The sequence below is a fragment of the Colletotrichum phormii genome (assembly GCF_030913505.1).
Source record: "Colletotrichum phormii strain CBS 102054 chromosome Unknown BDP81scaffold_24, whole genome shotgun sequence".
Classification (NCBI taxonomy): Eukaryota; Fungi; Ascomycota; class Sordariomycetes; order Glomerellales; family Glomerellaceae; genus Colletotrichum; species Colletotrichum phormii.
The window spans coordinates 92,177-119,671 of NW_026851466.1; the positions used below are offsets into that span (position 1 = coordinate 92,177).

At 51.0% G+C, this 27,495-nt stretch overlaps 10 protein-coding genes across 10 annotated transcripts; 6 read left to right on the forward strand and 4 right to left on the reverse strand.

The window, feature by feature from the left end:
• Positions 1 to 781: 781 nt before the first annotated feature.
• BDP81DRAFT_382771 (peptidase family M28) lies at positions 782 to 2,130 on the forward strand (the record flags this gene model as incomplete). Its single annotated transcript, XM_060586916.1, has 4 exons — positions 782 to 934; positions 993 to 1,428; positions 1,501 to 1,805; positions 1,894 to 2,130. 4 exons carry the CDS (start codon positions 782 to 784, stop codon positions 2,128 to 2,130), a joined length of 1,131 nt encoding a protein of 376 aa, XP_060440367.1.
• Positions 2,131 to 3,504: 1,374 nt separating this feature from the next.
• BDP81DRAFT_398466 (uncharacterized protein) lies at positions 3,505 to 3,940 on the reverse strand (the record flags this gene model as incomplete). The annotated part of the gene is made up of 3 exons (XM_060588461.1): positions 3,505 to 3,558; positions 3,624 to 3,815; positions 3,878 to 3,940. 3 exons carry the CDS (start codon positions 3,938 to 3,940, stop codon positions 3,505 to 3,507), a joined length of 309 nt encoding a protein of 102 aa, XP_060440368.1.
• A 1,442-nt stretch (positions 3,941 to 5,382) lies between these two features.
• Positions 5,383 to 5,827, forward strand: BDP81DRAFT_398467 (uncharacterized protein; the record flags this gene model as incomplete). The annotated part of the gene is made up of 4 exons (XM_060588462.1): positions 5,383 to 5,448; positions 5,504 to 5,521; positions 5,643 to 5,720; positions 5,774 to 5,827. 4 exons carry the CDS (start codon positions 5,383 to 5,385, stop codon positions 5,825 to 5,827), a joined length of 216 nt encoding a protein of 71 aa, XP_060440369.1.
• A 1,481-nt stretch (positions 5,828 to 7,308) lies between these two features.
• Positions 7,309 to 7,706, forward strand: BDP81DRAFT_398468 (uncharacterized protein; the record flags this gene model as incomplete). The annotated part of the gene is made up of 3 exons (XM_060588463.1): positions 7,309 to 7,377; positions 7,436 to 7,600; positions 7,653 to 7,706. 3 exons carry the CDS (start codon positions 7,309 to 7,311, stop codon positions 7,704 to 7,706), a joined length of 288 nt encoding a protein of 95 aa, XP_060440370.1.
• Positions 7,707 to 9,290: 1,584 nt separating this feature from the next.
• On the forward strand, positions 9,291 to 11,107 carry BDP81DRAFT_357335 (2OG-Fe(II) oxygenase superfamily protein). The gene is made up of 3 exons (XM_060586332.1): positions 9,291 to 9,813; positions 9,877 to 9,943; positions 10,011 to 11,107. Exons 1-3 carry the CDS (start codon positions 9,524 to 9,526, stop codon positions 10,770 to 10,772), a joined length of 1,119 nt encoding a protein of 372 aa, XP_060440371.1. The 5' UTR covers positions 9,291 to 9,523; the 3' UTR covers positions 10,773 to 11,107.
• Positions 11,108 to 11,230: 123 nt separating this feature from the next.
• BDP81DRAFT_437523 (amidohydrolase) lies at positions 11,231 to 14,691 on the forward strand. Its single transcript, XM_060591233.1, has 2 exons — positions 11,231 to 12,765; positions 12,836 to 14,691. The coding sequence occupies exons 1-2, from the start codon at positions 11,533 to 11,535 to the stop codon at positions 14,528 to 14,530; spliced, it is 2,928 nt and encodes a 975-aa protein (XP_060440372.1). The 5' UTR covers positions 11,231 to 11,532; the 3' UTR covers positions 14,531 to 14,691.
• Positions 14,692 to 14,694: 3 nt separating this feature from the next.
• BDP81DRAFT_437525 (family 20 glycosyl hydrolase) lies at positions 14,695 to 17,061 on the reverse strand. Its single transcript, XM_060591234.1, has one exon. It carries the CDS (start codon positions 16,898 to 16,900, stop codon positions 14,741 to 14,743), a length of 2,160 nt encoding a protein of 719 aa, XP_060440373.1. The 5' UTR covers positions 16,901 to 17,061; the 3' UTR covers positions 14,695 to 14,740.
• A 971-nt stretch (positions 17,062 to 18,032) lies between these two features.
• BDP81DRAFT_437527 (ferric reductase like transmembrane component-domain-containing protein) lies at positions 18,033 to 20,618 on the reverse strand. Its single transcript, XM_060591235.1, has 5 exons — positions 19,857 to 20,618; positions 19,678 to 19,798; positions 19,368 to 19,619; positions 18,222 to 19,286; positions 18,033 to 18,163 (listed from the first exon to the last, which is right to left on the reverse strand). The coding sequence occupies exons 1-5, from the start codon at positions 20,212 to 20,214 to the stop codon at positions 18,157 to 18,159; spliced, it is 1,803 nt and encodes a 600-aa protein (XP_060440374.1). The 5' UTR covers positions 20,215 to 20,618; the 3' UTR covers positions 18,033 to 18,156.
• Positions 20,619 to 20,683: 65 nt separating this feature from the next.
• On the forward strand, positions 20,684 to 21,860 carry BDP81DRAFT_437530 (Ctr copper transporter family-domain-containing protein). Its single transcript, XM_060591236.1, has 2 exons — positions 20,684 to 21,554; positions 21,609 to 21,860. The coding sequence occupies exons 1-2, from the start codon at positions 21,103 to 21,105 to the stop codon at positions 21,724 to 21,726; spliced, it is 570 nt and encodes a 189-aa protein (XP_060440375.1). The 5' UTR covers positions 20,684 to 21,102; the 3' UTR covers positions 21,727 to 21,860.
• Positions 21,861 to 21,963: 103 nt separating this feature from the next.
• On the reverse strand, positions 21,964 to 23,165 carry BDP81DRAFT_437531 (uncharacterized protein). Its single transcript, XM_060591237.1, has one exon. The coding sequence runs from the start codon at positions 23,047 to 23,049 to the stop codon at positions 22,063 to 22,065; it is 987 nt and encodes a 328-aa protein (XP_060440376.1). The 5' UTR covers positions 23,050 to 23,165; the 3' UTR covers positions 21,964 to 22,062.
• Between the last annotated feature and the right edge of the window lie 4,330 nt (positions 23,166 to 27,495).

Genomic DNA, 27,495 nt, shown 5'->3' on the forward strand with positions numbered 1-27,495 from the left:
CATCAACTCGGCGCATGGGAGATGGCAATCAAAGAATGTTTGTCAATCTTCTGATAAATCTCCTTCTGTCGGAACTCTCGGGTTTAACATCAGCCAGGGCTGACCAGGAAACAACGCACCAAGTTTAGGGCTGTATTATATGCCGCGATTGCGACAACGGGGAAACCGTTAAAACCAGACATCATCTTGGAAGTTCGGACGAGATAGCAACGAAGTGAACATGACCCTCGCCTTGTCAGCACAGACGTAGGCCTTGGTCAGGATCCCCCGAAACAATTGGTCAATGGCTTTACAAAGAAACCCGGGTCCTGCAGATCTATCATCATGTGTGGTCCGAGGAACTTTTTAAGCCCAACATGACCAACTCAAAAGTTCGCAAAATCAGCTTACCTTTAGTAGGGAACTCAACTCACCGCCAACGTGCGGGCTAAGCTTTCCAAAGTTCCCAGCTTCCCGTTCTAGTTCTCGGCATACATGAGATAGAGTTGCGCCGCTCTTGGGACTATTGCCCCGGTTTGCGCTCGAGATACGATTACCCCTCAGCTGGACTTACTTCTCTGCCGAGTTTGAAGCATCTTTAACGTCAGCGATCGTGATATCCCTGCAACATGCTGCTGGGTGAGGGGATTAGCTCTAGCAAAGCATGCAAATACCCACCGTGTCGGGAGACGAGACGAGTATATAATGGACCGGATGACCCGGTACGACTCTTCATCGAATGAACCCGAGCGGATCTCAGTCAATCGTTCATCTTTACTGGCTTTAGTGGATCGCTGTCACCATGCGCTTCACGCCTCTCCTCGCGGCCCTAGCGGCCTCCTCGGTCACTGGTTCTTTTGTCGAACCCCGTGACCCAAACAAGCTGTTCACGCTGGAGATTGCTCCAGGCGAGACTGTCACCGTCACGGAGGAAGAGAAATGGGAGATGATGGACGTACGTGACCTTGAATTCGTCGATTCTTCATTCTCGCGACATTAGCTGACACGCCCAGAAACGCGTCCACTTCTTCGACATCACAGAATGGTCCGATGTCCCAGCAGTCGCCCCCGCCGCAGACTTCAAGCCCCTCGCTGCTCTCCCCTTCCCTACGGAGATGAACCAGACGTGCCACGTCAATGCCCTGATTCCGAAGCTGAACAAGGACAACATGCAAGCGCACCTCGAGCGCTTCTCGTCCTTCCACAACCGGTACTACCTCTCGAAGACGGGCGTTGAGTCAGCAGAGTGGCTGTATGGCCAGATCAACGCCGTCCTGGATGTTGCAGGACATCCCACCGCCAATATCCGCTATGTGCGTCATACTGCGTGGTCGCAGCCTAGCATTATTGTTACGATTCCCGGGCGCAATCAGCGGACTGTTGTCTTGGGTGGGCATCTTGACTCCGTCATTTCTGGAGATCGTGGCGCTGGCCGTGCGCCTGGTGCTGGTGAGTCCCTCACGCCTTACTTACTTTAAAATGGGACATGGAGGAACGAGGCTAATGATATTACTGTGCTAGATGACAACGGCTCCGGCTCGGTTATGATTCTCGAGGTCCTCCGTGTCCTCCTCTCCGACCCGAAGATCGCCTCTGGTGATATCCTGAACACCCTGGAGTTCCACTGGTACGGCGCCGAAGAGGCCGGTCTGCTCGGAAGCCAGGATATCTTCACCCAATATCGTGCCTCCAGTCGCCAGGTCGTGTCAATGTTGCAGCAAGATATGGTTGGCTACATCGGCCGCGACGGTGTCGAGAGGTTTGGCGTCGTTACTGACTGGGTGGACCTTGACCAGGTTGCATTCATGAAGCGCATCATTGATACTGTAAGTTGCTTGTCACATAGTTGCAGGCTTCCGTGATGAGATTTAGGTCACATGATGCGCCAATGCTGATACACGACTATCTCACTAGTACACCGATATCCCTTACGAGGAGACTGTCTGCGGATATGCCTGCTCCGATCACGCTTCTGCTAACCGCAATGGCTATCCGTCCTCGTTCATCTTTGAGACGCCTTTCGGCAACCATAACCCTTATATCCACAGTCCGAATGACACGATGGAGTACGTCTCATTCGATCACGTTTTGCAGCACGCAAAGATGGCGACCGGATACATGTACGAATTGGCATATTGGCCTTTCGCCTAAGGTAGTAGTCGAAGTGGAAAAACATCGACCGAATGTCTTGGAAAGACATTGAGATCTTGGTAGGACATTGATGCGAGGAGTTTTGCTATTGGGGCAGTACTGTTTGGCTATTCGGGCAGTAGCCCATTTCTCTAGCCAATGAGCGCCTTCCGCCACAACCTTAAGTTTTCTCGCCCCGCTGCACCTAGCCACGGGCCACCGAGCGCACTTGCCGCCCACCTGCGCCGAACTCGTACTTACGTAAGGCAAGCAGTTGCCACGAATTGCCTATAGTCGCAATTGCCCACGGTCGCAATTGCCCACTTTTGATTGCAACTGCCCAAATCGTACTGCAATCAATCGCTAAGTAGGTCCACGGGCAGTTGAGTTTCATATTACGTAATTATAAGCGAAGGTAGGCAATTGCGACCGTAGCGATTGCGACCGTGGCAATTACTTCCCTTACGTAAGTGCGAGTACGGCGGCAAGTGCGCTCATTGGCCCGTGGGCAGGTGCAAGCGTGGCTGCGGGAGGTCGAGTGTGGGGAAGTGGCCAGAGCTCCGCTGCGCAGGCGCCCATTGGTTGAAAAGGTGGGCTACTGCCCGAATAGCCAAACAGTACTGCCCCAATAGCAAAACTCGATGCGAGATAGAGAGTTTGCTCAGTCGGCATGATGGAGAAATCAGTAGTAATGAGTGCAATCCAGCGACAGACTCCAATATTCCAGAGGAAGCAAAATACTCATGCTGATGATATGGCTCTAAATCAACGATGTTGAGCATCGCAAGTTCTGCCAGAGTCGATCTAGAAAGAACAATGAGCAAAAAATGAGCTGTCTGTAACCTTATGTAGGACCACCAAATTCGAACTCGCAACCTTTTCAGGACCCAATTACGCGTTAATACTTCCACCACTAGTTCATATACACTTCAGACGCTGCTCATACCTTCCTATCACAGTTCCTGCCCTATACGTTCTCCCGGGCAGCCAGGTGGGTTGCGTTGGATATACATGCGTATTTCGTGAGTCTGCTGGTTCCTCAGGCACCCTCTGCAAGCTACCTTCTTGACGTGTATCTACGCGGGGCACGGTTTGCTTCTTTCCGCGTCTGGTCTCTAGTGTCTGCTACAATACCCTTCATCTTGAACTATCATATGTCTATACACTGCCCAGGCTATGGCTCCTTTTGTTATTTTTCAGTCATTTCAGAACTTCTCGTACGCTACTGTTCGCTCATGACCCCTGAAGATGGCGGAGAAAGCTCGAAGAAATTGTCTAAAATTCAACATGTCATCACAAGCATGATTTTGAAGTTTTGTCAAAGTCAAATTGCCCCATTCAATGATCTATCTAGAGGTAAAGAAAGCATGCTGGTAACCTCCAACTCTAATGCCCTTACTTGGGGCAACCAAAGCCCCAGCCAGTGGTAGTGGAGCAGCAGTCAGCATCCTGAAATACCCAATGTGAGCACATATGCACATGAGAGAAGAAAGCGCAAAAGGAGAAAAGCTTACACAAGTCTTGCTGATCGGGTTGCCTCCAAGCATGACGTTCTCGCAGAAGCTGGCGCTCTGCTCAGCGCAGTACTGGGCGCTGGTGCCACGAACAGTGCCACTCTTGTTCTGGTTGGTGCAAGCCTTCTGGCCCTTGCCCCAGCAGCAGTTGTCGAGAACGGCTTCGCCGTTCAGCCAGCTGTAGATGCGGCACTATTCAGGACGTTAGGAGTTGAACTGAGACCTAGTTGTTAATACTGAAATGGAAGACTCACAGAAGCGGCGAGAGTGCCGGTGGTGTAGGCAAGACCGATAAGAGCAATCTTGGAGAACTGCATTGTGAAAGAGTTGAAGGATTGAAAGTTGGAAACGAAGTGAGTGAGACGGTTGAGAGAGTGTTGGTACTGAGTGACTGTTGATAGTGAGAGACTGTGTGTTGACTGTGTGATTGTGATGAAGAGAAGTTCTGAGTTATGTGGGATATTGTCTCCGACTTTATACGAAGTGGAATGCGAATGTTGATGCTCGAATACGGCTTCGCCGGCTCACAGATTCAGTAACTGTATGCCTCGGTTTCGGACTCGAGAACAGACCTTTCACGATAGTCTTCGAGCACTTTCACGGAATAGAAGATAATGCAAGAAGCGCAAAATGCAATCATTACGGCGCGTCTCAAAATAATTCCACTAACTCAGCCCAATGGCTTTGCGAGTTACTAAAGTCTGTAGGCGTTTTACTGAAAGTCGTACGTGTAAAGCGGCTGAGCTGTATCAAACAATGAGAGACGCCCCACAGGCTGCACGGATTACGGGGACTTAGGATTAGTGTTCTCTCTAAGAAACCAGGCCCTTTAGAAGGCAAGTGTCTAAACACTAAATCAAAGGATTGAGTCAGATGAACCCGGAAGGCGATCATGTTTTTGTTGGGTTAATTGAAAGTCCAGGCCAAGGCGACTCTGCGGGGATGCCGAGCAAAAGTGGGATGCCGAGTAGTCTGGTACACACAAGTAAAGACGAACTGGATCTTCAAGTCAATACAAACTTTGCTCATCTATGGGGCTGAGATGATGGGAATGTAGAAGTTTCCTATTCAGGACACGTCGGTCGAGCGATTGGCCTCCCGTGTAGTCATCATGACTCGAGTCCCGGATGGGCATCCGAAACCGACAACGACTCAGCAGTCTCTACGTACGGAGTAGATGCGGGCTGAATTTACCTCGCAAGATCCGTGATTTAGACACCGGGCTAAGGTATAGTGAACAAGCAAGTCATTAATAACCCGTACGCGGTCCTCTTGGTGGCTCGCCATGTCGTCGCAGGGCTCGCGAACGCCCCACGTTGTGGCCCTACGGCCAGGGCCTCGGCACATCACCGCTCCTTGACCAGATATCCCTGACGATTTTCTCTGGACTTCAGATCATATCTTGGGATGTAGTCGGGATGCCAACTAATCATGCTTTTACGATGGAACGAGGCTAAGCATCCATGGTATTCACCGTCGTGTTGTCGGCCTTTGACAATCGTTCGGCCTCAACCACAGCACCATAGTCGGTGTCTTAATCTAGACATTAGAGATTACCTTGCTGACTGCGTAATCTGTTCTTAGCGATGAAGAGACGACTTCATGTATATAAGTTATCACCCGGGCCGCCCTCTCACCATCAGCTCTTCTAACCCATCACTCACAATCATTACCACATAGTCAAACTCGACAAATCTCACTCACAGTCTTTCACTACCTCAAGATATTATCATCTTCAACTTTTTCACCCATTTTCAAGATGCAGTTCTCTCACGTTCTCTTGGCTGGCCTTGCCACCGTTGGTTCTACCGTCATGGCTGCTCACGTATGTGCTCCCTGACAGCCTCCATAGATGATCTGGGCTCGCTAACAAGCCGCAGTGCGCGATTGGAAATTCTGTCCGTACTGATTGCTGCTGGGGAGGCAACGATGGATACAAGTCCTGCCTGAGATAGAACAGCAACCGAGTGCGTACACCTTTCTCTTCATAGAAGATAACACTATTAATGAACAAAATAGTATTTCTGCGAGGCCGACACGGCCAACTACTGCACCAACGTCAAGGGACCTGATGGGTCTATGGTGTCTACTACTTGCGTGAGTATTAACTTTGATATCGGAACAAAACTTTCTCGCTGACCAAGTTATAGGGTGCCGACTGTTGCAATACCCTCAACGGCTGGGGAACCGGCTGCCCCAAATAGACCGAAGCACAACCTAGTCTGATGGCATTGAGGCGGATAGACATAGATAGAGGAAGAAAGTGACATGTACAACTAGCAGCTTACAAGAGAATGGCAGTCTTCGCTCTTTGACGTTGATATTCAAGTGTCCTTATATCACAAAGCGAGGTAGCAAGTGGAAGACATGTATAGTAGAAAGTGGCTTGATTCCTCTAAGTGGAAGACCCGTATGAGGGTTATATCTATATACCGTACAAGACGGGTAATCGGCTTGTGGAAAGCGGTATCGTACGGCAGTAACCGGCAGCGCCACACGTGGCGCTGCGACACCTTAAGTTATGGTGTTCCGATTATGTGTGATGCTGTCCTGTGTCCATAAGGTAGGTAGCTTATTCGTCAGTTGGAAGCCTACACAAGTGGAGTGCAGCAAACGCTCCATTCAATCATGGTATCTATTGATATACACTTAAATTAATTGATTATCCCCACTGAAGTGATGAGAATCCTACCCTCACTCAGAAGTAGCCGAGTTGTTTCTATCTTCATAGTCTAAATCTTAAACTGAGATTATGTCTGTGGTGTTGTCCGCCCACAGACCATTACGCGGTAGTAGCACAAACGTTCCGACTATGTGAAGGTCTACTTTCGGAGAGTTTCTTATGCGTGTCTACTTTTCACTACCTAGATTGAGCAACTCTGGCAACGTGGGGTTTACGTTCAGATTTGATTGATTTCCCGAAACCGCAATGCCCCATAAAACAGACTCTCCAGTATTATGAGGCAGCTGTGAACGGGCAACCGTGCTTTTGCGCTTGTAGTCTCGGGTTGAGACGTTGTTCCCTGTAAAGCTTATCTCCAGGCGACGTAATGGAAAGGTCGTCCCGGCGGGCCTGGCTGGGACCAGAACAAGGTCCGTGACGGTATATGCACGACACGTAGATCACAGTAAACCCAAGTCCTCGGTATCGCGCCCGCTGAGCGGAAGAGGCTTGAGTCAAGACTGCCCATGCGCCAGATTCCTTGAGCGAGAAGCCGAAAAGTACCTTACATGTAGGCTTGCTGAGTGGTACCGCAGTCGGGCACGGCACCTCTGCAGCCCTACGAGGTGTTGTGGATACTTTCATTTGATGGGAACACATCTCGGATCAGTCATAGATGTCCTAGACTGTTAGAGAATGCACCGTCTTCTACTCGGTTTCTTCGCGTTGCCCAAACTCCCTTAGATTGTTCTGTCCGGAGTTGAGTAACTACCGAGACGTCTAGAGTCGGCATTACCGAGAATACTGCCGCATCAAGTTGATGTTGGGATGCGGTAAAGGTGCTGTCCGCGTCGGTGGTGAGCAGTGCAGTGAAGGTATAAGAGGTGTTGGCTAGTCCTTCCAAATATCTCTCTTCGCTCACCATCTTCACACTCAGGCATCCAACCAAGTCCCAGTCTTCCACTCTTTATCAAATCAACTTTCATTTCAAGATCAATTCTCGATCAACAAGTCTCACTCAAAATGCAGTTCTCCGTCGTCATCACCGCCGTCCTCTCGGCCATTGCCGTTCCTGCCGTTCTTGCCGCCGAGGTAAGCTCTTCTCATCCTCTATTACCATACTTCTATACAGTAGTTGACAGTAATGTAGTGCAAAGTCGGACGTAACTCTCCCCAGACAGACTGCTGCTGGGGCAAGGGCCAGAAGTCTTGCATGAACCAAAACGGCGATTCGGTTTGGTGCGCGTCCAACTCTGCCAACTTCTGCTACAATGTCAAGAGACAGGGTACCCAGATTCCCGTTTCGGACACTTGTGTAAGTTTATCTCATAGAAGTCAGGTTGAATGTTTTACTGATTACCGAATAGGATGCCGATTGCTGCGACACCGTCACCGGTTGGGGTATTGGATGCCCCAAGTAAGCTATCACTCCGGGATTCAAATAGATGGGAGGGCATGATACTTCTCTTTTTGGAATACAAATTTGGATGAGTTGTTAGATAATTCACTTCAATGGTTCTTGTTTGGATCTGAAAGCAGAATTTGATACGCTGAACTATGTAAACACATGAACAGCGACGTCTGCCAACATCACTCTGCCCAAACTTGAATTAACCAACAAGCCCCTCGCGATCATGGTGTTTCTGCAAGAACTTTATGTGTAAGCAGGATGCGTCTTTTCACTTCTGATACAATTGACTTAAATTACACACATTACAGGCTAAATACTTCCGGCAGCTATCTTCCCAAGTGGGCGGACTTACAATTGAGTGCTAACACTCCGAGTGTTAGCCAAGAGTCTTTCAACCTGTTTTATTAAACGTGCATCCTTGGCCAATACGACTTCCATTGAAAAAAGTGCAACATCGGTTGCAACTTCACCATCTCATTGGCCGGCATAGGGTGCCAAGTTTCAACGTGTTCATCTCGAGCCGATCGCCAATTGTCTGTGTGCAACACTGATCGCTTGCAGAGTATGCTTCGCGTCTCCCGCGGATACCGCACTGAAGTTAGCCCGCATCGCCATTTCGAGATGGATGGTAATATATGTGGTTGGTCGAAACGTCGCCTAGTGTCAGATCCTAGCCAGGGGTCTTCTTGCGGATACTCCCGGATGGTGGCGGCCTCTCAGAGGGACCCTTAAGGTTCTTCGATTGTTTTTCAAGAAGACAATGCCATTGTCTAGATAAAGTCCCAAGTTGCTACCACGCGAACGACACGTTGTCTGCGACTTAGCTGTCAGGCTAGCTGCAGGATTTCAGCATAGATATGTGAGACCGGAGAGACACTGGTGAGCTGTGGTGAGTCTCTTCTGTCCGACATCAGCCAATGAATAAGCAATTACATTGCACGATGGGCCATCTGCCGGGCTTGGCGGTGGTAGTGTCGGGTAAAAGGCCGAGAGAACGCAATTCGGAAGAATTGCGTTATGCGCCCCTAAATCTGGAAAGAATTCTACCGAAAGCGGGGTGTTTGTTGTTTCTGTGGTGTTGCCTAGGCCAACAGCCCGCGTCCACGTACTTACAAAACGCATCTGGCTAAACTTGGAGATTGAACGGAGGCGGCGCTCTCTTTCTCGGCTGGACTCAATGGTTTCTTCTTCCAGAAATGATAAGATGGCCAAGAAATGGTGCAATTCCTACGCCCTGCATGAGACGGACCGTATCCGATTGAGTAGTGTGAGACAGCAGGGTCCTACCAGAGTACCGCCATCGCGAGCCAGAACAAGCAGCGCTAGAGCGCGATGTCCACTTTTGATACGAAAGAGGCATCGAGCTCCTCGAGCTGTCAGTGATAGTCTCGTTGGCGCAGGACGCATGTGATATGGAGAAATGTGCCGATTGGCCCGAGACCCCGCACCATTGCATGAAACTTTAGGTCTCATTCAATGGGACATTGTTAATCACAGCAATCTGGAAGGAGGATAAGAAATGATGAGGTGTGTGGATCTCGTCGCGTTGCTGACAATGAGGGGCAAAGAGTCTTGTTGGTGCGCCTGCGCACATCAGACTCGGAGCTTCAGGTGTAGCTCAGGCAGAGCTGTCCAGGTCGTCAGGGTTCTAGGCCTGGGCAGTCTCGAATTGTATAAGTAGGAGAGCTCGCCGGCGGGGTTGGGACAAAGGAGAAGAGCTCCTCTTTTTGAAATCAAGTCTTTGCCTCCATACTCTGAACTCGATCTCTCGATACCGTCTTTGCTACTCAAAATTCTAGCTCTCTCATACCTACACACAGCTTCATAATGGGTGTCTCCACTGAAGTCCCGCAGACCGTCGAGTGGTCCGGGAAGAGGGTCCCCATCTACCCCATGGAGACTGTGGACTTTGGACGCGTCCTGTCCCAGGAGCCAGCTGAACTCGAGAACATGCTCCGCATCTGCCAGCAGCAGGGCTTCTTCTACCTGGACCTGAACGGCCTTGACGGCAGCCGATTCCTCGATGACCAGCAAAGAACCCTGGAGCTCATGCACCGCTACTTTGAGGCCCCTATCGAGGACAAGAACGAGCTTGGCCTCATCACCGCACATCTCGGGTAAGCATTCACCTCATTCATGAGGTCAAACCATCTAGATAATGCTAACGGCTCAATTTCCAGATACGAGCCCGTCGGCTCCCGAACCGGTGGTCTTCCCAACACCAGAGACGGATATGAAATGTTCAAGGTGAGCTCCTATCCTAGGCAACACACGAGTGCTGTCAATGAGCTCTCACTGACCTACTTCAACTCAGGTTTCCCGTGATGAGATCCAAAGATCCGACCCCAAGTTCCCCAGGATCCTGCAGAACGACAAGGAGAAGGCAGTCCTGAAGAACGCCATCTCCGGCTCCAACCTCGTTACCAAGACCGTCTTGTCCGGTCTCTCCTCCGCCATGGGCCTCGTTGGCGCTGCCCGGTACGAGAATGCCCACCGCAACGACCGCCCCTCAACCTCCACATTGGCAATGATGCACTACGTCCCCGCCGACCCCATTAAGGACAACCAGATCGGCCACCAGAAGCACACCGATATCAGCTCCCTTACGCTCCTCTTCGCCGAGGAGTGGGGTCTTCAGATCCGTCCTCCCGGCTCCAAGGAGTTCGGCTTCGTCGCCCCCAAGAAGGGCTGCGCCATCATCAACGTTGGCGATTCTCTGCGCTTCGCCAGTGGCCACACCATGATGTCGTGCATCCACCGCGTGGTCCCCTACAACCCCGAGCAGCACCGCTACTCCATTGCCTACTTCCTCCGTGCCGAGAACGACACCATGTTCAAGGACAGCGAGGGCAGATATGTCACTGCCGGCCAGTGGCACGATGAGAAGTTTTACCTGTTCAAGGCCACTCCCGATATCCAGGCTCTTGCCCCTCCGTCAATGCTTTACGGTGGCATGACTGCCGATGAGGAGTGGACACCGTACGCGCAGCCGACTGCCAAGGCGCACGCGCCTGAGGTGTCTGAGGAGCTTAAGCAAGCTCCGTCTGTGAAGGAGACTTTGGTTGAGGCCCATTAAATGGTAGCCTCAGTGTAGATATATGAGACCAAATACATGTACCTACGTTAACTTGACATATCAAGGAGTGGGAGATTCCCCTCCACAACCACCAATTGAACACAGCAACATGAATCTATGTGATGAGAACATGACTGATATTCAATCATTCATCGTACTGTGATGGTGATGCCTCAACAGTATTCCCTAGAGTCCGTGTCTGAATTTCTGTCATCTGCGACGAGATGTCGGCATCTTTTTCCGAATTAGTTTGGCAAACGCTCTCGTATTCATCATGCGGTATTTCTTTTTCCTCTGATTTACCATCCAGGGGCACGGTGATCAGGGCGGGGTCTAAATCTAGATGGCGTCAGTGGCCAAAGTCAATCCAGGCATCCCGCCGGACAAGTAACTGATGACTGATTGATGAAAACGGGCTAGGCAATACTTATCCGTCAGTGTAATTGATCAGAACATATTCCCAGAGACTTACCTCTATGGTTACGCTACGAATCCCACTGGACCTCGCAGGCACCACGACATAATCAGCCGAGGATGCAGAGCATCGGGAGGAAGTTAAGTTTAGTTTTACTTTGGGCTGCCCGGAACTAATTTAGTCGAGTTAAGCCCTGTCCTGAATCCTTGTTGCGATCATCAAAGCCCCTCACAAGCTGGGGACAGGGGCACCCTCACCCGAACAGCCTAGGAGTCCTTATTAGACTTCAAACTCACCACGTGGCTCTGTTGCACTCCTCAGCCACTGACACTGACGACCGAAATAATGGCACTGTTCACGGCCGCGGAGAAGAGAGATGAGTTGCCGCCCTACAGTCCTCCGGCAGTGACAGCGGCTGAAAGTTGCCGTGTCCCTTCCTCGTCAGTGCGGCGGCGGCATCATCCGGCTCTCCAACTTTTACCCCGCAGGTCGCGAACATTGCGCGTTCTTGGTTTAGCATGCCTCGCGTTCATCGTCTACGCGCAATGGAGACAGATTTACCCCGTGGACGGCGTCTCCGGTCCGGACTTTACGATTCATGGGCTCTCAACTTGTCAGTTGCGAGAGGACCTGACGACTTGCGAAAAATTGCACAGTCGGCCGATTGATCCACCAGGCTTAGGGAGGACACGGAATGCCCGCTACGTGGATGGCAAGAAACCCACAATCATTAGGAACGCAACGATCTGGGTTGGCGAGCCAACTCCAGAGTCTGCTGGCTACTCTTGGATTTCGGCCGACGTGTTCATCGAATATGGTCTCATCAAACAGGTCGCCAAGGATATTGCGATAGCCTCACTGCCCGAGGATGTTATCGTCTACGATGCGGGAGGGCGGCCGCTCACCAGCGGCATCATCGACATGCACAGCCATGCTGCAGTACACTCACTACCAACATTACACGGCAATGAGGACGTCAGCGAGCTGTCGAAGGATATCACTCCCTATGTCCGATCCATTGACGGAATTCAGCCGACGGATTACCAACTACAGGTGATCAAGTCCGGCGGAGTCACTACCTCGTTGATCCTGCCCGGGTCCAGCAATAACATCGGCGGCGAAGCTTTTGTGATCAAGCACGCCGTTGGCACTGCTGACGGACGCAATGAAACAAGCGTGATTGATATGCTGGCTGATCCGGATCGCACCTGGCGCCATATGAAGATGGCTTGCGGCGAAAACTCCAAGCAGGTCCATGGGAAGGCGGGCGAACGTGGTCCGTACAGCCGCCTCGGCGAGAGCTGGGAATTTCGTCAGGCTTTTGAGCATGCTACCAAGTTGATTCGCGAGCAAGATGACTGGTGCAATGCCGCGGCTCGAGGCTTTCACCACGTCCAAACTTATCTTCAGAACAGTCTGGAATGGGAGGCATTGATTGCTGTGCTCAGGGGCCAAGTCTATGTTCATGCTCATTGCTATACCATTAACGACCTCGAAGCGTTTGTGGATCACACGAATGAGTTCAAGTTTCCCATTCGTGCATTTCATCATGCTCATCAGACGCATCTTGTGCCTGAGGTGAGTAGATCGCAAAGCCCACTGTGGCTTTTCTCAATACTGCGTCTGTTGCTCACTCGTCGTTTCACAGATTCTCAAACGGGCATGGGGAAACAACCCACCCGCATCCGCTCTCTTCGCCGATAACATGTGGTACAAAGCCGAAGCTGCTCTGGGCTCAGAATACGCGGGGAAACATCTCTACGACGCTGGACTCACCCCCATCTATGTTAGCGACAACCCGGTGCTCAATGCACAGCACGTTGTGTTTGAAGCTGCAAAAGCGTACAAGTATGGCCTGCCTTATCACGTGGCACTCGCATCCGTCACTACTGCTCCGGCTGAGAGGCTGGGACTAGAGTATCGCCTTGGCAAAATCAAGGCCGGCTTCGATGCCGATATTGTCGTCTGGGATAGTGACCCGTTGAGCGTTGGAGCCACGCCGGTTCAGGTCTGGATTGACGGCACTGCTCAGTATGATGAGCCCGTCAGGCTTAACAAGACCTATGAGGGAACTCTAGTCCCCGATGAGAGTCTCGGTGAAGTCATTGAGAAGCCTCAGATCATGCGAGGAGACATTGTTTTCACAGGAATCTCCAAAGTATTGCACTCCGTGACAGTGGAAGGCTTGGCTGCCGATGAAAAGACGTATAACGTAGCCATCTCAAACGGCAAGATTTCCTGCGTTGGAAGCTGCGAAGCCGAGCTCCAAGCAGCGTCTGGACCAGAGAGCTTTCTGATTCATCTGAAGAATGGTTACCTTACTCCAGCATTCACCGCTTTTGGCTCGACCATCGGTCTCAACGCCGTCGATTCGGAGCGCAACACTGACAATGGTGCGGATGGAGGAAAGTTTAGCCGCGGCGTCGACGGGCTCGCACTCGATACCGAGAAGCTGCAGGTTGCCCACCGCTATGGTGTCACCCGAGCCATCTCGGTCCCCAAATTCACTGCTCTCGGCACGCATCATGGCACAAGCACTGGATTTCTAACCGGGGCTGGGACTATCCTTGACCGTGCTGCCGTATTTTCTCGAGATGCTGCTGTACACTACACTCTCGATCTCTCCGCGAAGAGCGGTACTGATGGAATCTCGTCCATGTCGGCAGCTGTCGGTGAGCTGCGACGGAAGCTTCTCAAGGCAGTCTCTTCTTTCGCTGCGAATGACGACATCCCCGTGGAAGAGCGATACTCGGAGTCTGCGTTTCTTCGTCAAGTTGTCAAAGGCCAGATGGCACTCGTTGTGACTGTGCATAGCGCAGACACCATTGCTGCCTTGTTGGATGTCAAAAGCACCGTGGAAGATGCCGTTTCAGAGCTCATCGAGAGCCCAAAGAAGCTTCGTCTGGTCGTATACGGCGGCGCTGAAGCACATATAGTTGCTAGCGCGTTGTCTGCTGCCAAGGTGGGAGTCGTCTTGGCACCAATGCAATCTTTTGCCATCTCGTGGGATCAGCGACGAGCGCTTACGGGCGCGCCTTTGACAAACGGCACAAGTGTTGATGTCCTGCTTCAGGCCGGAGTGAATGTGGCTATCGGCCTGGAAGAGGACTGGATTGTGCGAGACCTTGGCTTGCTCGCTGGCGTTGCGTATAGAAACGGCGAAGGGCGGCTAAATGAGAAGACTGCGTTGGATTTGGTAGGAAGCAATGTGGACAAGGTCCTCGGCCTGGAATACGGACTTCAGGATGAACACTTCGTGATACATGACGGTAGCCCCCTAGAGATTGGATCGAGGATAAGGTCGGTAGGTGATGGGAGACCTGGACTGTTAGTCTTCCGATAGGAAACTTCAAAATCGACACAGTATTAGGCACAGAAGACGGAATCGGCCGAGAACGCACGTGTTGGACCACTCAAACGATATCGCTCGTCTCCCAGCGCGTCCCAAACTGACAACATTAGGTCCCACATGCCATAATCAGAATCTGCACGGTTGAGTAAGATGAGTTTAAACATTAGGAACAGATGTCTTGTCATTGAACGCGAGCTCTTTCTACGTCGCCAAATTGGCAGTACCTTCCAACACAACGCCCTGTAAACCAGGACCTTTTACATCCTCCAAGGGCGCAACTAAGGCCATTTGGCTCCAGCTGAAGAGTGTGTTACGACCCCCATACACAAAAACCTCGAAGCGCCCTGCGAATTGCCCATTGATCCAAGCCATGCTCCCGTGAAGCACGTCTGCGGTGATGGTGATGTTTGCAGGTAGCTTCGATACCGTCACTGCTTCGTGTGTCGAAGTAGACACGTTCGACCAAATCCGACCTGGGTGCCCAGGGTCGAGTTGCATGGCATCTTGTTCGCTCACGGACCGAAGAGGATAAGGCCATCCGTCCGCAGTAAAAACAAGGGTGCCACTTTCATCTAACGAGAGAGCGGTGTCCGGACCGGAGAGGATGAAAGGTCCAGTGGCAGCCAGAGTAAGTGTATAGTTCATCCCCTTGCTTCCGTGGTCGAGGTGTACTGCCTCGGAGTCGTTGGAAGAGCGAGACCACGAGAATAATGGGCTTTTACAAGTAGATTTGGACTTCTTCACTATGCGCTCAAGATTCTGCCCCGGTGCGAGAGGCGTGAAGAAATCGATGCTGGACGCAACTCCTTCCTCCACGAGCTCTGCGCCACGGCTGCCACTCCACGCGCGGGCTCCGACTAGCGCTATGCCTCGACGCATGGCATAGTAAGCCTCCAGCTGGGTTGAGGCATCCGGACCATTGTCGTTCCATGCTGCAAGAATGGCACCTTTGTTTGACGGCGAACTATCTGGCAGCTGCATGGTCTTGTTAAAAGGGTTAAAATCCGCCGGGGTCCACTGCCACTCTGGTTCGTTGGCGAAGTTGAGGACTCGAGTCTCGTTGTAGAACTGAGGATAGCGAGCAGGCAGGATGGGCATATGGTCGTTCTTGAGAGACATGTATGCCCACCAGTCCTCGGAGTTGATGACATCGTAATCGTTGTCTGCCAGTAAAACCGGGTCCGATTCGCCGTACTGCCAGTGTTGGATGACTACGTCTTTGGAGATGGTTCTGTTCTCGGATGGCTCATTCGTTCCCCAGATCCGAATCCGCTTGCCGGTAGTGGAATTGATGAAGGAAGACATCTCATTCACGAACCCAATGTAGTCGTCGGCCAGCGTCGCATCATACTCGTCTGCGCCAACGTGAACTTCTTTTGTCTCGAACCAGGGCAGGAACTCTGACCAAATACGCTTAACGGTCGGGATAGTGTCCGGATGAGACAAATTGAGCAAGTCGCGCTTCGGCAATGAGAGCTCGGGCTTCCACTTCGTGAGGTAGAGGCAATGGCCTGGGGCTTCGATCTCAGGGATAACAGTAACACCTCTCGATGCGCAATGGCTTTGAAGATCGGCAAAGTCCTCTCGGGATAACGTCTCATTCTCCCGACCGTGAAGGATCGGTAGCAAACTCTCGTCTTCCGGCCTTAGCGAAAAGTGCGAGTAGACGTCCTGCCATGACGCGTTTTGCCCGCGGTTGAGCGGGTAATTGTCGCTGAGGTGATAGTGGAACTCGCTCATCTTGAAGAAGGAAGCGAAGCTGCAAAGCTCCTTCAGGAAAGCGGGTGCGTACCATTTGCGTCCGGCGTCGAGCATGAAGCCTCGCGTGGCATATGCCGGCGCGTCAACCGATCGCCCCGCGGGCACAGTCCCGTTCCCTGTGAGCAGGAGCTGAAGCAGCGTCCTGGTCCCCCACCACATTCCGCGTGCGCCTGTGCCGCCGATAAAGGCGCCAGTCGGAGAGACGACGAGCTCATAGCCCTCTGACGTAGGGTCGCCATTCTCGTATGTGAGCGACGAGGTATTGCCGGTGAACAGGCCGAGAAGGATGCCGCTGGCGTTGGCGGGGTTCGGGAGATGATCGACGCGCTGTAATGTCCAGTTGACGCCGGTAAGCTCGCTAATGTCGTGTTGGAAGAGCTTCGCGAAATCGTGGCCGCTTGGTGGAATGAGACTTAAGCCATCTGTATCGGCTTTGGAGGCTAGACTGCTCTCGATGTAGATGGTCTTTGGGCTTTTGTTCGCTTGCCATACAGCGCCTTGGGAGGGTTCCGAAGTTCGGAGTGTGGGTGGGAGAATTTGGAGACCCCCTGCCAACACCGGAGTGCAGAGGCATGCTGTGATGAGTTGCAAGAGAGCCATAACTTGAGCTTATTTCGCCTAAGCTTGGTATGGCCTATCTCCTAACCTGGCTTCGAACACTCCTCAATTACATTGCCTTCAGAATGGTTGCCCATTTATGCAGAAAGACTACATGCCTCTGTCCGTATCTCGGCTTCAGTGTTATCACCCCTCACTTCATCTAACTTTCAAAGATAGATCAGCAGCGCTGCCCCGCAAATTGAAGGTCTGATGTAACAACGCAAGCTGTGCTTTGGTAACGTTACCATAATCTCAACCGGGGGTTTGTTGTTGTCCGTCCTTTGCTTCGCTCCCGCATCGAGCAACAAGTCGCGGATTACCTCTTGGTCTCTGAGCTCTGCCAAGTCGACAGCAGACTGTCCGCTTAGTGTCAATGCATCCATGTCGATTCCTCTGGCAAGAAGGACAAGGACACGGACCACTTCAATGCGCCCCTTCCGGGCAGCACTGTTAAGGAGCGTCATCCCCTCCGAGTTCTTTGTGTTCTGATCCGCGCCAACATCGAGTAGTTGCCAAACAGTCTGCAGCCTCCCTCCCTCAACGGCTGAGAGCAAGGGACTGTAGCCGGCGATAGTCGTGGCCTTAACTTCGCACTCTTTCTTTGTTGGATACTCAACAATCTCGGCATGGCCTTCCTCAGCTGCACTGTTCAGGAGCCTAGTTCCATTTCTAGTGCTAGTCGCAAGGTCAGCACCCCGGTCAACTAGTAAATGGACCAGTCTTAGCCAGCCTCAAAAGATTAGTCTATACAGTGCTGTCGATCCGTTCTCTATCCTACGGTCAATGTTCAAGCCCTTATCGAGGAGCAGCTAAACGACCAACTCGTGGCCCTCTTCAACCGTAAAGGATATAGTAGATTAGAAGTCTAACTCGACCGTAAATAAGGGCAGAGTCAATCACGGCACAACTATCCTCAACATGAAATTGAGAATTGACAGAAATAGTCATAGTCTCAGATCAATACGATTTTGGGATGCAGGAAAGGAGCAGTAGAGATAACATCGTAGAATTTGGCTATCCCATTGACTGCTGGATGGCGTCACTACACCCGTCACTACTTCCGTCGCTATATCCAGCACCATATCCGTCTCCAGTATTTCTCTACTTTTGCTCTATTTCGAGATTATTCATAGGCGAATATAAGGGAAGTGAGATCGGATTATTTAAAGTACGTAGCTTGTACTGACGCCATCTAGCAGTTGATGGGATAGTTGTGCAGCACTTGAAACTAAAAGTTGTCTTGGTGGCTTGAGAGTTTAATATCTTGACAGCCGCGTTAGCAACCGAGAATTTGTGCCAAAGGCAGCTGATTGTAACTTACGAAAAGTTTTCCTTGTAGAACCAGACCTCGCTGGCACCACTTCCACCTTGCAGAATGCGTTTCTGGGCTTCAGCCGCAATCTCACCCAAGTCGAAGACTAATGATGCTGGGCCACAGGTCACCAAGCCAACGCTTCCCGGCTGGTCAACAGCTCGCCTAGAAATCGCGGATAAATCTGGCCGTCCAGTGTATATCTGTAGATTGACAAAACCCGAAGGGCATTGCCATCCAGTCTCTGCAGACTTCCCGGACCTTTCCATCACCTCCTTGTCTCTACCATATGCCGGAGACTCTGGGTTGGATGAAGTCGAGCTGGTTTCTACCGAGGTTCCGGTCTCATGGAAAGAGATAGAAATGACTGGGGCCTTTGTGTCCTCGATATGGGTATGTCGAGCAATGATGTCGTCCAATGCTCTGCAGTACCATTCCCGGAACCCAAGATCGCGGGTTGCAATGATAACTTCTATCTCTGGGTTCGCGATTCCTTGGTGTTGGTATTGCAGGAAATTTTCGATCATTGGTAAAGAGAATCCTGCTCCAGCACCCCCAGCAACAACAAGCGTCCGATTGAAGCCAGTAAACCATCGATCCGTAACGCCGCCGTATGGTCCGTCAATCAGAACCTGAACAGATGCCTCGGGAGATTTCTGAGCGATTGCAGCAAGCCTAGCTGTTATTCCTCCTCTGGGTTGGATGTAGAAGACCATTTCGCTTCGCTGGCCTTGTCGTGGGATCGAGCAGATTGTAAACGGGTGAGCAGTCAGTGCGTGAATGCCGCCTGTTAAAAATCTCAGATAAACGTGCTGGCCCGGTGTCCATCGCGTGTTGGTCTCTATGACTACCTTTAGACAATGAGGTGTGACCAGTGATACTCGCGCGTGGCTGACACCGTGCTCCATAAAGGTTTTGAACTGCGAGTAGAAGAAGCATAGAGCGTACAGCACAGCTGTGACGATGAAGTAGTCCCATGAGGTAAGACGGAAGTCGCAGTGGATGAAGAAGAAAATGAAGAAGACGGCGGCGGCAAAGAGGTGGGTCGCCTTGAACAGCTCGTAATATCGGTCTCTGTCGGAGCAAAATGACTGTCAGCATAGTTTCCGTGTCTCGATCCAAAAGCCTGCAGGTCAATGCTAAATATCAACATACCGGATCCAGCGAATAGACATGAAGGTCAACCATGCTTGGGCTAGAATTGCAATAACACCTGTAACCCAAATGCCTCCGTCGTTCCACTGCTTGACTATGTCCCCTTTCCAGATGTGGAATACGATGAAGGGAAACGTATGGACAAGTGCCAGTACAAACATAGCCCATGCTACCCAGTTATGCCAGATGTTGAGTTTCTCGTGAGATATACCGGTCAGGGCAGAAATTGGATTTGCTTTTGCACCTAGAATGCTGCACACATGGTTAGACAAAGTCGAACGAGATCTCGAGGGGCCTTGCAGTTGCTCACAAGAGAAATGGCATACAGGCCAAAGCCATGTAACCAGCACGGGTGGCAATCGGAGGCGAGTTTCCGAAGCTGAGCTCTTTCGTGTTAGGCCAGTAATAGGGCTGGGGGCCAAGCGTCATTGCTAGGAGAGGATGTCAGTCGTCAATACATATATCATGGACCTCGGACAATAGTAATACCCAAGAAAAACACAGCACCTGCGGCACCAAGCAGGCATGTGCCTAATGACTGTGTGTTCCAGAAACCAAGCCTCCAGTTTTTGTAGGACAGGAGACGTCCTGAAGACAAAATCCGTAGCCACAATGTGTTTCTCCTCCACGATGACGGGGCGTATGTTGAGGCAAAGCTGGCAATGGCTGCAAGCAGTATTGCCGTTACAAAGAAAGCAACTGTCGGTAGTCCGTATCGGTGATCAGCTTCGTACCAAAATACCCAGTAGCCAGTCTTGAAAGCGCACTGCTCTGGTGTCATTGAGCAAGTTCCGGCATCGCGGCTTGAATGCAGCATGACCGGCTGGCTAAGCCATGGTAAGGACATGATGGCGTCAAGCGTCGATTGATCAACTAGAATTCTGAGGATGGATTTCTGCCCAAAGATGATGGGGAAAGAGAGATTACAGTAGAGGTGTCATAAACATCGTGCTTGGCGACACGCTGATAATCACCTTGCCTGTGGATAAAATGATACTGAAGTAGACATTGCGGATTTTGGCAAACACGCCAATAGAATATTAGTAATTGCTCATCGCGGAAACTGCTGCTGTGATATTGAGAACTATCAGGGTATCAAACCGGTTACCACGTACAATTGAGCGCGTTATTTCGATTCGTGAAGTCGGGAATCCTGCGCTGCAACTTCCAGGGTTTTGAGCACATTTGAGCTCGTTAACTCTCCCCATCCGGCACATAAGCACCACCCATGCCTCGGTGCAGTTCCAGCGTCACACTAGACAACCAACAGATACGACGGCAACTCGAGCTAGGGTTTGCAATTGGCCAAGCTTTGTGTTTTTGGCAGACTCCCACGTGGAGAATGGAGTCAATTTGCGCGTTTCGGGACCCTCTTTTCCCACATTGTTTCCGACGACACGGACGTCAGATGCCGTGACACCCGGGATGGAGGGAGAAACTTGCTCATAGTAATGCTCGTGCCGATCTTCCACTCGACGCTATCATCTAACTCGTGGAGATGAGAGAAACTGTCTTCAATGATAAATCATATCATGCCGCCGTCAATGTGATCCGCAAGATTTTGCCAATTTGTCTATCAGAATCAATCACTGTAAGGTAGAAGCAACAAATAAGTCGACTGCACCTACACACATCGACACAAGCCGAAATTCAAAGCTTTCCTACTTCGACGAAAATAGACCCTCTCCGTATTACTCGACAGAATCATTCGATTATCGTTCTAAACCTGACCGGGATGGATATGAACATGGCAACCAGCACAGCCATGGCGATGGCTACATCGACTAGTGCTGCCTCCGGCGATATGTCGAGCATGTCAATGTCAATGTCCGAAATGGCCATGACATTTTTCGAAGCCTTCCAAACACCTCTATACTCAGACGCATGGACACCGACAAGTCCCGGTCAATACGCCAGCACCTGCATCTTCCTCATCGTGTTAGGCTCCATCTTACGCCTGCTACTCGCTCTGAAGCCAGTACTCGAAGACCGCTTCTGGAGAAATTACCCCGCATACGAATCAGACAAGCAGGCCTTGACAAGTCACCATGCGGAGAGTGTTGAGCCAGGTCAGGCTGGCTCGGTGATCCGCAAAGATATTATTGGGCGATGGAAAGGGTGGCGGGCTGGTGCCGCCGCCGCGAGGGCAACATACGAAGTCATTGTGGGAGGCATTGGATATCTCTTGTAAGTCATTCCCTCTATCTTGACTGCCGAAAACCTCGCTGACAGGCTTTGTAGGATGCTTGCGGTTATGACGATGAATGTTGGCTACTTCCTCTCCGTGCTTAGTGGTGTTTGGCTGGGCACATTTCTACTTGGGGGCCTAGCAGGTGGCAGTCCGACTATTCATTGCTAGAACAGATATTTGAGATCAATGACAGCGATGAAATTTTGTTATATCGAAGCCTTGCCCTTCGCAGACAAAACGTTTTATTAATCATGCATGTGATGTGTGGGACTGTGGATACCTGAGGCAGTGGCTGGTGCCCCAGGCACCAGCTGCCCGATCCACTTCCTGGTTGATCCAGCCCACCGCAGCCACCTTTCACCTTCACCACAACATCACCAACCAACCATCAATACCAGTCGTATTGCCTGATTGCTTGCCTCGTTGGTCCAGATGAGCAGTGTGTACTGCCCACATGATGAACTCAAGTCAGAGTTCCAACACCTCTTCTTCCCGTCTGAATGATCACACCCAGCCCCCTTCTTCGTGATTTGTTGTCTGCCTTGGGCTCGGATCATCATCCGGACTAATTGTACCTTCATCATGATGAACCAAAGCATCCTGTTCCCGGTTGCTCCCGTCATCATGCGGCGGAAGCCAATTTGCTCCAGTATACACAGTGTCTTCCACACTCTCTACTGACTCAACGCCCATACGCATCCCGTATTTCCCTGTCAGAGCGCCGTAAAAGTACCTCCGTCCCAGTTCCCCGACTTTCTTTTTCCTGTCAAACGAAGACAATTGCGAAAGACCTTCAAGGTCATCCAACATACGGCTTTCGTTGACGTAATACATCGCCCCGGCAATGCTTCGCGGGTCGACTGGCATTTCAGGCCACTTGATGAATAAACTAGCCCCCACAGCCACCATCATCAGCACTAAGATTGTGATACTGATGATAGAGCAGACGTTGTGCGAGCTGAGTGTTTGAGTCAAGTTGTATGGCACATTGGCCAACAGCATCGGAAGGAACTCGGCCATTATGGACATGAAAGCTGCCAGCATCAGCACGATGTCGCCGTCAAGGATCGCGGCGTAAATGCCGTAGAATCCGTTTGTGGGGCGTGTTAGAAGGATTGATGATTCTGGTCGTTGAGAACGTCGGCCCATGTGATAATATGGACTGACAATGGCGATACCTAGCATTCGCGTTAGCATCGGTCCGCATTCACGCTGGTGACGGAGTCGGGGCTGCTTACTGATGAAAATCGACTCCCAGCAAAAGATGATGATAACACCCAACGCAGCAAGGAAGAAACGGAGTCCAAATGTCTGACTGTCCATGAAGTCTTTGAAAGAAGTACGGAAACCCAGCGTAACATGGTAGTAAAGTATGATGATGAACAAGGCAAGAAGGAAAGACATAAACAAGAGGCGCCACCAGTACGTAAGCGCGATGAAGGGGTTTGTTTTCCGGGCATTGGTCGCAGTCTCGTACGGACTTTTGATCATGTCCGCCTCGTCATCGGTCGATAGTGCTCCTGACCCTGCCGATTGTAGGTTGTCGGCTGATTCATCATAGTAGATGAAGCCGTACTCGTCTCTACCGTGCCTATTTTGAAAGAACCCCAGCATGTAGGTCTTTTCTGCCATGGCCCTTTCGGTGGTCTTGAAGTTGAGGTGATGTGGCCGAATTCCTGCGTTTAGAGAGAGTGACGAAATGCCCCCGATGCTCCAAGGATTCGCGTGAAGTCCGGTCTTCCAGCTTCGGAGGAGATAAAGCAGGACCAGCAGAAGCGCGACGATAAAAACGAGCAATGCGATCAAGATGTAGGCTGATTTCGGTGAGACCCCTAGTTGAATGCCGCAGCCATCGATGGCGGTGATTTTACATTTCCCGTGCAACTTCATTCCGATCGCCTCAGTTGCCAAGGGCGCCAGGAGAGACGATGACCATACCATCAGTGTCGTGATGAAAGGGACCGGGTGGCCTTGCTTGAGGACCTTGAACGGGGCCAAGAACCCATTCCAGCCTTCGAATTGGATCGTCATGCTATTCCTACCGAGTGCGCCTCCTTCTTGGGATAATGCATGGAAGGGTTGGTACAGCTTCGCATTGAGATCGATAATTCGTAGAGGAATTGCAACCATAACAGCCAGAATTACCGGAAGAAACTTGCCGAGGAAATAATCTCCATCGGTGAAGGCAAACTTTTCTATTTCGGTTATGACGATGTCAGGTTTGCTCGTCGACGATGGCTGGGAAACAGAGGTGAATATCGCCGTGGATGGGCCAATCGTGGAAATCCGTGTGCTGGGCTTTGGAGTGGACGTGATAGTACTGAGCGTGCCCGGTATCGAAGTGACAAATGTGGTAGGGCCCGGGATTGATATGATTGTGCTCAGGGAGTCTCCAATGGTCGTGATGACCGTGAACAATAGAGGGCTGCTTCCAGTCGGCGTTGTGACCAACTCCACTGTGGTTGGGGTTCCTCCGATTACCGAGGAAAACTCTCGAGGCACCGGCGTTCTGATTATCGTAGTCTCTTTACCATCAACAGTGGTTCTGATAGTCTCTGGAGCATCGGTGGTAGTGAAAACGCCAGTACTGCCGCCGACCTGGGAGACAAGTGTCAAGGACACTGGCTTGAAACCTGCGGCGCTAGATTGAATCAGTATCACCGTCGGCTTCTCAGCAACAGTAATCTGGACAGCAACCAGGTTGACGTCTAGAGATGGAGTGACTGTGACTACCATCTGTGTCTCTTCGCCCCCTATTCTTGTTACGATCGTCTCTGCAGGTGGCGTATAGATGGCAGTAAAAAGTCCCCCGGCATTGGTCACGAAAATCTGAGGTTTCCCTGTTTCCACAACTGTCACCACCTTCCCGTCGAACACACTGGTGATGATTTGTGTAACTGGGGAAGGCTGTTCACTCTGCTGACCTCTCGACCCTCCGGGAATGGTAACAACTCTGGTGATCTCGGTCGTCCCTACGGATACATACACCACGCCCGCCGCGGTTGAGGTAGCGACACTTTCAATAGTCGTCGGTACGGCGGAAACAACGATAGAGGTGTAGGTGCTGACCGTTGCCGGCGATGTAAACTGGGCTGTTGAAGTTATGGTGGCCTCACCAACCTCACTGATGACTTCGACGACAGTTGAGGCGGGTGCAGCCGAGGTTGAAGTCGTCACGTGGCCAACGGTCTTGGTGGTCGTCTGGTAGTAGGTTGTTTCTTCATCGCTGATAACATCCGTCTGGGTGGTTTGCTCGGGTATCGTCGCGGTGACGACAATGTTGCTACTCGTCAAAGTCCTCGTCACCGTTCTTTGTGTTCCGGTCGTGACCACTCGCGTATACGTGGTATCGCCAGTACTTCCGGGAATAGTTGTCTCAAGAGCTGTTGAAAAGGTCGAAAAAGCACTGCTCACGATAGATGTCGTGTATTGAAATGTGGACCCAGGCCTCGTGAATGTGGAAGTGAATTCAGACTTGATGATAGAAAGCACCTTGTCACTAGCGATCGGCTCAAGCGATGATGAACTGGAAGATGATGTGAGACTGGGGTGAGGGCCTTTGCGCTGCTTGGAGATGTCAGAAGAGGAGACAGAGCTGGCTTCCTTGCCGCTAGCTGTTGACTCCAAAGTGTGTTTTGTTTGCCTTGAAGTTTCTAGTCTCGTGGTTGTTGCTGGCGGAGAATCAGAAGAGTCGGGATCTTTGCCCTGAACGCCAATGGACGCAGTTCCCGTTGAAGATGATGGCGTAGCCACTGAAATCGCACTATCCATACCAATAGTAGTAGGAAGATCTTCAGACAGCGCCGATGAAGGTGGTTTTGACACCGATTGACTCTGGGTCTCACTTGCTGATGCCGAAGGGGTGGCTGTGACTTGTGCCTTCTCTTCCTGGACATTAGAAGATTGTTCTCGCTCCGTTGACGCTCCAGAAATCGTGCCGGGAGCTCCACCTAACGATAGTATAGTAACAGGAGCCGTCGAAATCGACTCTGAAGCGTGAGTTCGTTGAGGTTCAGAAGTCGTCGGGAGATCGGCACTACTAGTTTGGATGATCGTCGACATTAACCCATCAGATGACGGAGCAAATTCCCGCGCTGGACTGCTTGTACCAGAGGACTTCTCAATGGTAGAGGGATCTTGTCGTGAACCCAAGTAATGGCGAGGCTCTATTACTGCTGTGCTGTCTGAATTCGGCATCGTGTTGCGAGCAAAGATCACCAACCCCACAAAGATGGAGAGAATGGAAATCATGCATACGATAAAAGGCCATTGCAATGGTTTGGGTCGATAATCTGGTCGCGTCGGTATTGGAGGTGGGTGTTTCTCCTCGTCCAGCTCATTGTGGTCCTCGTCTACGTCCTCGGTAGCCTGCAGGTTATACTGCGCTTGGGACTCAAAGGTCGACTGTCTCGCTGGTGGGGGCTGATGCATCTTTGCTGCTAGCCGATATCACGGCATACTTGATTGTCGAACGCCGCGGAGTCAATGGTTCATGTTATGTCGTTTCGAGCAGATTTGATATTCAGAGCGAAAGCAAACGTCAAGTGTTATCCTCATGCAACTGTCAAATTATTCGGAGGGGGGGCCTGAGGAGGGAGACAAATTTAAACCAGCCACGAATTCGCCCTTGGGCAACCTGAAGAAAGTCCTTGGTCTCTGGGTCGCACACGCCAAAGAAAAGCCACCAATTTGTTGTGGTGGCTTTGAGACACTGGAAACCGCAGTTTCTCAGCTCAGCAAGTGGTTCGTTGTCTTTCCTTTACACTACTGCACTAGCCTCATCAAGAGCCAGGCAAGTGGGCGACACGATGGATTGCCGCCCAACACGAAGTACCTAGCTCTATTTCTATCCTTCCTCTCATTAATCTATCTATTATTATCATTATCATTATCACTTTCTATCTTTGACATATTCTACATAGAATACATCTCAGGAACTATAATATAAATATAATAACAATGATAACTAGTTAATAATAATAATACCTTAATAATAATAATAACTAATAATAATAACAATAGGAATAATAGTGGTTACCGTAATAGTAGAAAGAGTGATAGGGAGGGTATTGAGCGGCATCCCGTTTTGTCACCCACTTGCCAGGGAGGCCGCTTGACCGCTTGCAGTCTGCATCAACCGCTTTTCATGGCTTGAGGCTCGGACCAATGATCATGTGTGGTTCTTCAAGAAGGCGCCGGCTACTCTGAGCTGAAGTCCGGTGCTAGTCGAATTCCGGACTGGTAGGTAGGTAGATGCGGGCTGGTCTACGGCATTCTTGGTTGAGAAGGCTGATTTGTTCTCAAGTCAGGGAGCACTAGGAACCTAAAACATGCCTTTTCCTTCACTGCGATGTCTTTCTTTTATCTTTGAATGCTGAGAATGCCTTGGAGTTGATTGTGGCAACATTCGGTAAAGCCCTTGATTCGATATGATGAGGAGAGCCGGCAGCTGTTGGAAGCCATCTATCGAAAAATGAGTTCAAACCACGTTGGGCGCGGCATTGACTCTGTGGTCCGGCAGTGAAGGCACCTCAGACACGCCAAAGCAGAGAGGGTGGCTGGAGACACTAGGCTGTCGTGCGCCGGCTGCAGGTAGGTAGGGCTGAATGCCACTGAAGTCGGGGTTGTCCTGGAATGAGTTAAGAGCCCTGGCCTAGCTTACATGTAGCCTTGTTGGTATCCAAGGAGGTGGGTTTGGTGCCCCAGAAGGCGAGTTACTTCTATTGCATGACTGGTATAAGGTACTTTGATCAACGAAGCATGGCTATATCCAAACCAGACGCTCTGCCGGACAGAGGACTGCTCATGAGCATGGCTCATCAGTGCGTGCATTGGTTGCGACAGGAACAATTCGCATGACCTTCATGTCTCATACTGAATCTAAAAAGGAGAACAGCCTGTAGCTCATAGAGACATACACGGTGTGATAGACTAAAG